The sequence below is a fragment of the Gymnoscopelus braueri genome (genome assembly GCF_963280865.1).
Source record: "Gymnoscopelus braueri genome assembly, chromosome: 5".
Lineage (NCBI taxonomy): Eukaryota > Metazoa > Chordata > Actinopteri > Myctophiformes > Myctophidae > Gymnoscopelus > Gymnoscopelus braueri.
This window is the reverse complement of record NC_137606.1, coordinates 35,393,960-35,405,088: the sequence shown is the minus strand read 5'-3', so window position 1 is coordinate 35,405,088 and position 11,129 is coordinate 35,393,960. Positions and strand designations below refer to the sequence as shown.

Genomic DNA, 11,129 nt, shown 5'->3' with positions numbered 1-11,129 from the left:
GAGCTTTTGATCTTAAGCATATAAATATATGATACACAACCACATTTTACCATTATGCCCTTTAATGGGACTTAATCTAATAACCCACTGAGTCGCAGGGATCTCCACAGTCCACACTTGCACCTAATGTTAATTCCTTAACTAGAGGTAAGTGGATTGGACCTTCTTAATGAAACGTCCCGAGGTGTCGGGCCCATCAGCCCCTGACAGCATGAAGTGCTCGACCTGTCAACTTTAGAGCCTCTCTGTCTTTCACATCCCGTCTCCCTTCCTGTACTGGACCAGAGAGAACAACACGGTACTCATCAAATACAAATACAAAATGCTGTCTGAGGAAATCATTATTATTGAAAACGAGTCACATCATGTTTGCCCTGGCACGAGAGAAAAGAATAACATAGGCCTATATTTATATATATATAAAAAAAAAACATTTTTTAAAACAAATTGTTAGTTTGTGCTGGTGCACTAGATAAAAAGGTCCGATTGTAACATCAGCCCATCGCTTATTAACACGGGTGGTTTACAGATTGTTGCATACTGATAAATATTCTTTATGCACCTCGTATAGATAACCCCTAGAATTGTATGCGATATAGGTACTTCAGGTTCTTGAGTTGCAACGCGAACCGTTTTAAATCCAATATATCACGTCCTTCAAATGTTTTGTTTAATCGCATTCCAAAGATAATATTATTATTGACAAAACATATAATATACAAGGCATAATTAGACGTCACGTGCGCAATTTTCGTCTTACAAGGTATTCAACGTAATTCCATATGCTCTACTACAAGTTTGGGAACTTCGCCCAGAAGGCAACACGAATTAGCCTACAATAAGCCCAGGTTCTTTACTCTCAAGTCTTCCACCATATCTACCTTGTCAAATGATTCTTGATGTTCCTTTGCCCAGAAGACAATTTCATTCAATGGCTCAAAGTGTCGCGTTTTTTCCCCCGGACGCTCGTCGCCGACTCCATCCTCCAGCCACATTCACTAACATATGACACTTTCAGGGAAATTTTTTGACAATTTGGTATGTTCACTTCCCCATAAATAGCACTGGAGTGCACCGGCTGCGCTTTGAAGGGATAGCTAATGGTTACTTGGCATGGCGTGGTGCTGATTGGCTTGGCCGTGACCTGACGTCAGCAGCCTGTGAATAAGGCTGGCTGGTGTGCGTTGAGGGGCATGCAGACAGAGTACTGGAGACTGAAGGCAGAGCGTCAAACCCTGCGCATACATGACACACGCATCCTAGCATCACCACTAGCATCCCAGTGCACCCAGAAAAAAAAAAAGACAACAACAACAGATCCTGGACATTCGGCAGACCCGGAGGACACGGCGCCTTTTTTTTCTCCTCGAGATCTTTTTGGGTTTATCGTTTTGCTTCGCGACGGGTGTTCAACAGTGGATAAGCGGCCATGTCAAAGTACACTGAATTATTTATAGGCATGCGTGTCTTGCTGTGTGACAGTATTGCCCTAAAACAATTTTATTAGGCACCTCTTCAAGCCGTTTGACTGGCACACGTCGCTCGTTTTCGGCCAATGCATGCGCGTCACATTGAAGAGCTCGCGGGGACAAGCTGATAGGCTTTCGTGTTCTCAGCCGAGCCGATCTTCAGATCGGGTTGATGTTTTTGTTTTGTCTTTGATTGCTTTCATTCGTCCGCATGCGTATTCCACGTATGGCAGAGGACCCGAAGGACTGATCTCTTTGGTACTACTACCTCACACCTGAGAGGACGCCTTGGCATCTGCTGTCGGCGACCTGTCCTGACTGGTGGACCCTAGACCTCCACAGCAAGCGGTTTTACGCATGCAGGGAGGAATCCGTGGTGACACCTGATCGACCGCCTCTCCGAGCACATTGACCCAGGACCTCCGAGCGAATAAGGAGCCAGATACTCCCGGCGATAAACAGTCAATGCCCGGCCTGTTCTGTTGATCTGTTTGTCTGTTCGAATCACAGAGACCAGCCACGGTTATCATTGTGGGTGCACATCCAAAGAACATGGTGCACTGCGCCGGCTGCGAGAGGCCTATATTGGACCGGTTTCTCCTCAATGTTCTGGACCGAGCCTGGCACGTCAAGTGTGTACAGTGCTGCGACTGTAAATGCAATTTGACTGAAAAGTGTTTTTCTCGAGAGGGAAAGCTATACTGCAAAAACGACTTCTTTAGGTAAGCTTGTGGAGACGTGGCATCTTTAATCTTTTTTTATTATTATTATTGTTTTGTTACCGTCACTTTTCAGATTGTCGTAATGACTGGGTAAAATCAGGTAAAATGTACATTAAGATGTAAATTAGATGATGGTGCCTTTATCAATGTTAGACCAAACCCCAGATGTTGTGGGGGAGAGAGGAATAGAAAAACAACAGCAACAACAACAACAACAACAACAACAACAAATAACCACAACAATAGGTCCAATAATAGACTAATAATAATAGGCTATACGTGGTTAATTAAAATGGTGGTTGTACATACATTAAATGTAAATGCTATAATAAATAAGTCATGGTTAATGTTTTTCAATAGATTTCATTACTTTTTTTTTGTAAAAATAAAAAAAAAATTAGGTGGGTAGCCTATTTGGCCCCATATTGTGTTGTTAAACGCAACCAGGTTGTATTAAGCCTATCCTTGTGTATAGCCTATATGAAATTGTCCTATCCTATATATTATTTAGCTAAAACTTAAAATAAAAAAATATTTTGGCCTTATAACAAATACCCATTATGCTGTCTTTTACAGACTGGGTAGGCCTATAGACAGCCTAATGCACAAGACAAAACAATTTTTTTGACACAACTGAAGTTATGCCACGCTGGGTTGTTATGCACACAGAACTGTAGATTATTTATTTGGTGTTGGCTCACACTTCATACATTTCAAATAACATAGGCTATGTTGAGGACCAACGTGCCCGTGGGCGTGAATGGGGATTCGGAGGTGAGACCTCATGAGCTTTGATTAGGAGGTCCATAATTAAAAGCCTGTTAATTTGAATTGTCATGCAAAACAAAGGGACGGCAACATTAAACGCGTGTGTACTCGTTAGCGGCTGGGGGGGTCTAAGGAAATCGCACTTTGTTTACAAGATCCAGCCTGCCAGGGAAGCCGTTAGAGTCAATAGCCAGGCTAAGGCCGGGCGTCGCATGGTGGTAAAACTATCTGCTCAGGGCCGTGTGTGTGTTTGCACAGCTCGACTGAGGGGGACGTGATAAGTGGATTTGAATAGTAGACTAGTTAAAAAGATCAAGCCCGCAGACAAAGCAATCACAGACTTGCAGTCAACAAGCAGTGTACACCACACACTCAATACACATTTTAACACCCGTCTACTGTGGGGTCGGCTGTTTCCTGAACAGGAACATGTGGATTGCTTTAGGATTAATAGGTTATGGCTTGTGTGTGTAGCCTATATGAAACGGCATAAAATGAAGACCACAAATGTCCAAGTTCATAACCTATAGTGACTAACTCAAAACCTCTGTATTTTCACCCTCACGTCAGAAGCCTATTGAAAATAGTTTATTAAAAAAATAATGAGTAATAGTAATGCTATTCCCTTATTCCTTTATTAAAAGTTCTTTATCTAAATTTTGAAGAGGCCTGCTCGAAACCATGTGTTTTTCGCAAAGCAACACTTGATTGAATCTTACACAACCACATAACTAATTTGGGGCTACAATTAACGTATGTCCATATTTTACCCATTTGACAATCACTACACAGTAAAAAAAAGTCGTGCATTTAGCCTATCCCCCAGCTGATATTTCCTAACTCTCAATTCTAAATAAAATAAATAAATAGGCCTATACATGTTTGCCTATATTATACTCTCATGTTTATATCTTTGTGTTTCCCATCACAGGCGGTTCGGTACAAAGTGTGCGGGCTGTTCGCAGGGCATCTCGCCAAACGACCTGGTCCGGAGGGCGCGGAGCAAAGTGTTTCACCTCAACTGCTTTACCTGCATGATGTGCAATAAGCAGCTCTCAACCGGAGAGGAGCTCTACATCATAGACGAAAACAAATTCGTCTGCAAAGAAGATTACCTAAGCAACGCGAGTGTAAAAGACGCCAGCCTCCTCTCAGGTAGAGATATGCGGGGGTAAAATGGGGCTCCATGATTTGGCGTGTGCACCGAGCTAAATTGTGATGAATGTGACGCGTTAAGCCCCACCGTTTTCTGTGGAATGATCATGTATCATAATGGAGCCGGGGCGACCGTGGCCTAGTATCCTAGTCCTGTATTCACATGAAGAAAAAAAAAAACAAAGAAACAAAAACAAGAGTCTCATACCAGAAATGTATGGCTTATTGAGACATGCAACCTGTATTACGTTTATTTTCAAAATGCATTTTTAGCTATTTAATTTAAGGCAATCCCATTCATCACAATTTATCTTATAACCCTGTTATACACACGCACACACACACACACACACACACACATACATATATTTATATGTATATATACACATACACATATATATATATATATATATATATATATATATATATATATATATATATATATATATATATATATATATATATATATATATATATATATATATATATATATATATATATATATATATATATATATATATATATATATATATATATATATATATATATATATATATATGTGTGTATATATATACATATAAATATATGTATGTGTGTGTGTGTGTGTGTGTGTGTGTGCGTGTGTGTGCACATATATATATATATATATATATATATATATATATATATATATATATATATATATATATATATATGATATAGGTCTTAAACTAGAATGTTATAACAATAATAACATTATTATTATTATTATTATTATTTTGTGCACAAATATGGGCAATATTTAAGAATTGTATAATTATTTTCCACTTGACTGAAATGGAGTGCTTTAGACTTAGAGAGAGAGACGCGCTTTCATTTGGTATCTGATTATTCATCCTATCCCTCATCGTTTGTCCTCAGTAACGGCGTGCAGCGACCCGAGCTTATCGCCGGACTCCCAAGACCAGCTAGCGGACGACGCCAAGGACTCTGAAATAGCCGCCCTGTCCGACAAGGAGGCGGGCAACAACGAGAACGATGACCAGGCCCTGGGCGGCAAGCGGCGCGGACCCAGGACCACCATCAAGGCCAAGCAGCTGGAGACGCTGAAAGCTGCGTTCGCAGCCACGCCGAAACCTACCAGACACATCAGGGAACAGCTGGCCCAGGAGACGGGGCTGAACATGAGAGTTATTCAGGTAAATAATGATTCTTCACCCCGTCACTAAAGAAAAAGGAATACCACAAAAAGGGTTAAGGGGTTCACGCGTTCAGGGGATACAGGATAGGTGGGCACTAGGGACAACTGGGCACCTCGATGCAAAATAAGGTATTTTGTCCAAAATGTGAAGAAAAAAATAAATATTTGAAAAATTGTCTTAAGTAATGTAAAGCATGATGTGAATATTCACGGTATATCATTATCAGACTTAATTTTATCCTTCAACTTGTTTATGCCCCAAAATGACTGGATATGCAGGTTGTGTAGCAATTGTAGAAATATTATACCTTAATTGTCGAATGTTTAAGCATGTTCTAATCATGTATACTTTACTTAAGACCATTTTTATATATATATATTCTTTTAACATTTTGGACAAAATAGCCAATTTTACATCGAGGTGCCACCGATGTCCCTATAGTGCCCACTGCCCACCTATCCTGTTACCCGGGGGGGGGGGGCTACTACACCTTGTGTGTTTTCAGGGGTTACACGCTCATTAAAACGTGTGATATAGCAGCTTATATTTTATGGAAAGCATCTCCCCGAGTGGCGGAGCTAAAAAGGAGGAGGTGGGGGTCTTTTGTTGGCATTCGTTTCCCCCCCAGCCTTGGGCACCCTGTCAACACACTGCCACGGACAGGCCTGGGCACGAACACTGCCACCCAGCTCTCCGCTCTCTCTCTCTCTCTCCTATATATATTTGCCCTCCAAAGGATAAGGTTTTATTCCTTGAAATCACGCGGTCACATTGAATTCATTACGCTAAAGATTGGCTGTCGTTGGGTTTGTTTAGGGAAAGGGTAATTTATATGGGTATTATTTTTGATTCTTGGCGGGCGTTGTGGGCAAACACGCCAACTGGCGCTCCTCGACCGGCGGGGAGGCGACGGGAGCCTTGGCACAGGGTTCGCCATCACGTTTTGCGACCACATTTAGCCACGCTGTGAACGTTTTCAGTCAAGTGGAAAAGGCAGAGAATCTGTTTCAGGGGTCTTCAGATCGTCTCCTTATCCCGTGGATTAGAGTGGGCTGTTTTACATTAAACACAGAGCGTCTCGATAAACAATTAGACAAAACATTTGATTATTATGTATTTATTATTACTGTTGTTGTTATCATTATTATTATTATTGTTATTATTATTAGTGTCTGTTGATAATCGTTTTTGTGTGTGCTATTAGAATTTGTAACATTTTTGTATCCTGTTACATGTTGTGTAAAAAAAATTAGACTGCAAACGAAGTTGATATAGCTTTACTGTTGCCAGATAAAGACACTTAATGTGGACATGGCTATAATGATTGGGGGGGAAATCAACCGTTTGTATTGATAATAATAGGTCTTTATAAATTTAGTTTTCACATTCATAATCATATTGGGGGGGGGGGGGGGGTCGTCGTAAACGCTGACTAGGCCTATATACAATAAAACATCAGAATTTCAGAGAGCGGTGCGCGGTAACCAGTTCTGTCGAGGTCTAAATAAACCAATAGGCCTATCAGACTGGCCGACAGATGAAGGAGGGTGCTTCAGCTTATAACACTAATAAAGTGTCAGTGATATGATATTTAATATGTGCGGGCGTCTGGGAAGGGACGTCCATAATTAAAAAGAAGGAATTGGATGGAGAAACGCGTATAGATTGGGAAATAATAACCGCCAAGAGCCGGTGGTTAACATATCAGTAACAACCCTCCTATTAAACATTAATTGGAGATTTTTTTCCCCCCCAGTCGGAGTAAATGGAGGGTTAAAAGATCATTAGAGAGGTTAGATCGCAGGCTCCTCTTGACGGTAATTAGGGCGCAATCTCGCCGCTCCAATAAGACCAGCGCGCTCACGTTCTCCCGGTCATTACGAGAAAGACCTGCCCGCAAACAAACATGTAATCATTTACATCAGTGGTTCTCAACCTTTTCAGGCCGTTACCATCCCCCAAATAAGCATATTTGAACTTGGGCCCCCCCCAAATAATCATATTTGAACTGGGGACCCCCCAAAATAATCATATTTGAACTGGGGGCCCCCCAAAATAATTATATTTGAACTGGGAATTGTAGGAGTTGAGGCATTACATTTTGTTTGACTCGGTTCCACAGATAAATATTGTGGAAAATAGCAGATCTTGCAACACGAGGCGTTGATGAGCTTGCAGATCGTATTTCTTTTTTGGTTTTGTTGCCTCTTTCTTATATAATTTGACAATTTGGCTATTACATTTGATGCTTTTGATGCGGCACTGATCTTTTCTAAAATGTTTTTGTTTGTATCAAAAAGTCCTTAATGTGTCCTGTCATCTGGGGACCGACCAAAAAAAACATGTGGGGACCCCCCTGGGGGTCCCGACCCACAGGTTGAGAACCAGTGCTAGGATACAGGTCGGGTGCCAGGCTCATTGATACTTGTTTTGACTGTCCATCTAACTGTGCTGTAGTTATAGAAACAAATAGCCTCCTGGAGCATTATAGCTACAGGAGTTTATTTTTTAAAGAGAGTATAGGCTAGAGTCAGACCTTTACGCAAAGATTTTGCTCTCTCTGTTTTGTTATACTATTTATTTGATGTGACTTGTTTCGTTAAGTGGAACAAATTTCCTGGCGCAAATAAAGTTAATCTGTGCCACAGGCAACAGAAACATTTTATTAGTAGCCTACGTTCGCTCATAAGGTAGGCCTACTGTGGCCTATTTGCATTTGTGTTGGCTGCCCTATAGAACCTATAGAAGAATGTGTGTGTGTATGTATGTGTATATATATATATATATATATATATATATATATATATATATATATATATATATATATATATATATATATATATATTGACGAAAGTGAGTAATATTGCAGGCTGGTTGTCTGTCCATAGCGACCCTAAAAACAAGGGATCTCCCTCCCTTTCCTCGCATCCTAAATTCAAAATGGCGTTGCATATTGAAGTTCAAACGCCGTTTTTGTTTTGTTGACAGTAGGCCTACGTTATAGTCTATACCAGTGGTTCTCAAACCTTTCAGGCCGTGACTCCCCAAAATAATCATAATTTATTTGAACTGGGGAACTCGGTTAAACAGATAAATATGTGAAAATTGAACACAAGCTCAAAACTTCTTGTAGATTGTCTATTTTCACAATTCACTCTTTCTGATATTATTTGACAATTTGGAGTCATATGGAGATCCTCCTGGGGGGTCCCGACCCACAGGTTGAGAACTAGTGGTCTAAACGTCTGTGTGTCTGCATCCCATCGCAGGTATGGTTCCAGAACCGACGGTCCAAAGAGAGACGCATGAAGCAGCTCAGCGCGCTGGGCGCCAGACGACACGCGTTCTTCCGCAGCCCGAGGCGGATGAGGACGCTGGTGGACAGACTGGAGCCTGGGGAACTAATCCCAAACGGCCCGTTTTCCTACTATGGAGGTAAGATGGCGATTCTATCGACTCAATGAACAATTATTTGTTTTCCTGTGGTGTAAGGACAGTGGTTCTCAACCTGTGGGTCGGGGGGGGGGTCCCCACATGATTTTTACATAAACATTACATTTTATTTAAAAAAGAATTGTAAAATAATATTGCAAACAATTGTGAAAATAGCCGATCTACAAGCTTACAACGCCTCACAACGCTGCTATTTTCACAATATTTATCTGGGGAAGTTCCACAGATAAATATTGTGAAAATAGCAGCGGTTCCACAGTGGAACCGAGACAAACAAAATGGGGGGTCCCCAGTTCAAATATGATTATTTGGGGGGTCACAGCCTGAACAGGTTGAGAACCACTGTTGTAAGAAATGGAGTGATGGTTTGAGCTGCATGTCTTTTTTTTTTTTTTTTTTACCATGGCTGTTTCCGTTTGAGGCATGGCCAGTAGGCTAATGCCTATAATGGCTATTATTACTTACCAGATGTTTTAAGATATTAATGAAGTGTTACTGAAACGTTTTATCCGATGTGGGATAGCCATAGTATGTTAAATGACCCCATCACCTTGGGAAGGAGCCAATTAGCCTATACATATTCACCTATTGTTGATAATACACAAAATGCCAGTAATGGTGCTATGTAAAATGCTTGCACTTGTTTCTTTCTGAAAAGTGTAATATGTCCTTCCTTAAAATTTCCTATAGAGTGAAAATGTATGTTGAATCAGTACACATAACATCATGTTAATTAAACTCAGGAGAGTGTACAAATGTAAACAAATGTTTAACAAAATGTACATTTTTACAATTTAACACAGGATTTTACTGTGGATCTTTATAAACTTATTATGGTACTTTGTTGGATGGATTTGCTGGATGTCTTGTTATTAATGTTATTAGGCCTAACATGATATGAAATGTTAAGGATGCTGGTTGTAGGCCTATATGTATTATCAAAAACCAAAGGCATCTGTAGGCTATGATGCCTTGATAAAGCAACCTCGTGTCCTGCTCTTGCTGATATGACTATCGTACACATTCAGTGTTTATCAAAAAGCAGGTTCAATTTAATTAAAATTTGATCAAATTGATCGCAATTTGATATCTTGCTCTGCTTTTATGTGCCCGCTTTGAAATACTTTCAAATATTGGTGCTGATAATTTTCAAGAATACGAATTGTGTTTCGGCCTTTGTCCTTTCTGTTGAACCAAAAGTCTAATAATATTCTGCTGAAATGAAAAAATCAGTCTCAGTAGGTAAAATCGCTGATGAAATGGTCCCCATTTTAATTAATTTTGCGGCGACGTTGTTCTCCCCACCCAATTGCAGTTTTGATTTAAGTGTAACGTGCTCTGTGACTAATGTAGCATGGCGAGGGTCTCTCTCTCTCTTTCTCTCTCTCCCTCTCCACAACACAGCCTATGTAAATTCAATATATTTGACATTATTTTCCCTCACACACACACACGCACGCACGCACGCACGCATGCACACGCGCACGCACACATACACACACACTCACGCGCATGCACGCACGCACGCACACGCACGCATGCACGCACACATACGCACACACACGCACACACACGCACACACACGCACACAAACACACACGTTGTTTTCAGCCCCTAACCTTGATTTTCTTGGCCATCTTGCAGATTATCAAAGCGAATACTACGGTCCGGGAGGAGGGAACTATGACTTCTTTCCTCAGGGGCCTCCATCCTCACTGGCCCAGACCCCCGTAGACCTCCCCTTTGTGCCCTCGTCGGGCCCCACGGGCACCCCCCTCGGGGGCATGGACCATCCCCTGCCGGGCCACCACCCCTCCAGCGAAGTGCAGCGCTTCTCTGACATCATGTCCCACCACCCGGGGGACTCTCCCAGCCCGGAGCCGGGCATCCCGGGGCCCATGCACGGCATCTCCTCGGAGGTGTTCGGCCCCAGCCCACCCTTTACCTCACTGTCGCTCAACGGCGGATACAGCAACCACCTGTCTCACGCTCCCTCGGAAATGAACGAGGGCACCGTCTGGTAGCTTTAGAACCAGGACTACTCCGTGGAGACGATGGGAGATATGGGCGTCTGGCATGAGTGACACGGGGGTTGTGTGTGGGTGCTGCCTGCAGGGGAGCGGGGACAGGGCCATGTTGTTATTTTCGGGGGGAGGTATGGGGGGGCTCATTTCATATTTATTTATTTATTTTCCCATATGAACTTTTATTCCTTTCCGAGGGAGAGAAGTGCGTGTGCCAGTTGTAAAACATTTTCCTTTGATATTGTGTTTGATGTCTCAACTGCTTCGTTTTTTCCTCTTGAATCCGAAAATGGACTTTGTGGCATATAAAAAAAGGGAAAGAAACTGGGAGAGACTGCTTGAATCGAAAGCCCCCCT

At 41.8% G+C, this 11,129-nt stretch overlaps 1 protein-coding gene across 1 annotated transcript; it reads left to right on the top strand.

The window, feature by feature from the left end:
- Nucleotides 1-2,006: 2,006 nt before the first annotated feature.
- On the top strand, nt 2,007-10,772 carry lhx1a (LIM homeobox 1a; the record flags this gene model as incomplete). The annotated part of the gene is made up of 5 exons (XM_080429613.1): nt 2,007-2,191; nt 3,891-4,114; nt 5,015-5,292; nt 8,565-8,730; nt 10,393-10,772. Exons 1-5 carry the CDS (start codon nt 2,022-2,024, stop codon nt 10,770-10,772), a joined length of 1,218 nt encoding a protein of 405 aa, XP_080285739.1. The 5' UTR covers nt 2,007-2,021.
- Nucleotides 10,773-11,129: the final 357 nt, after the last annotated feature.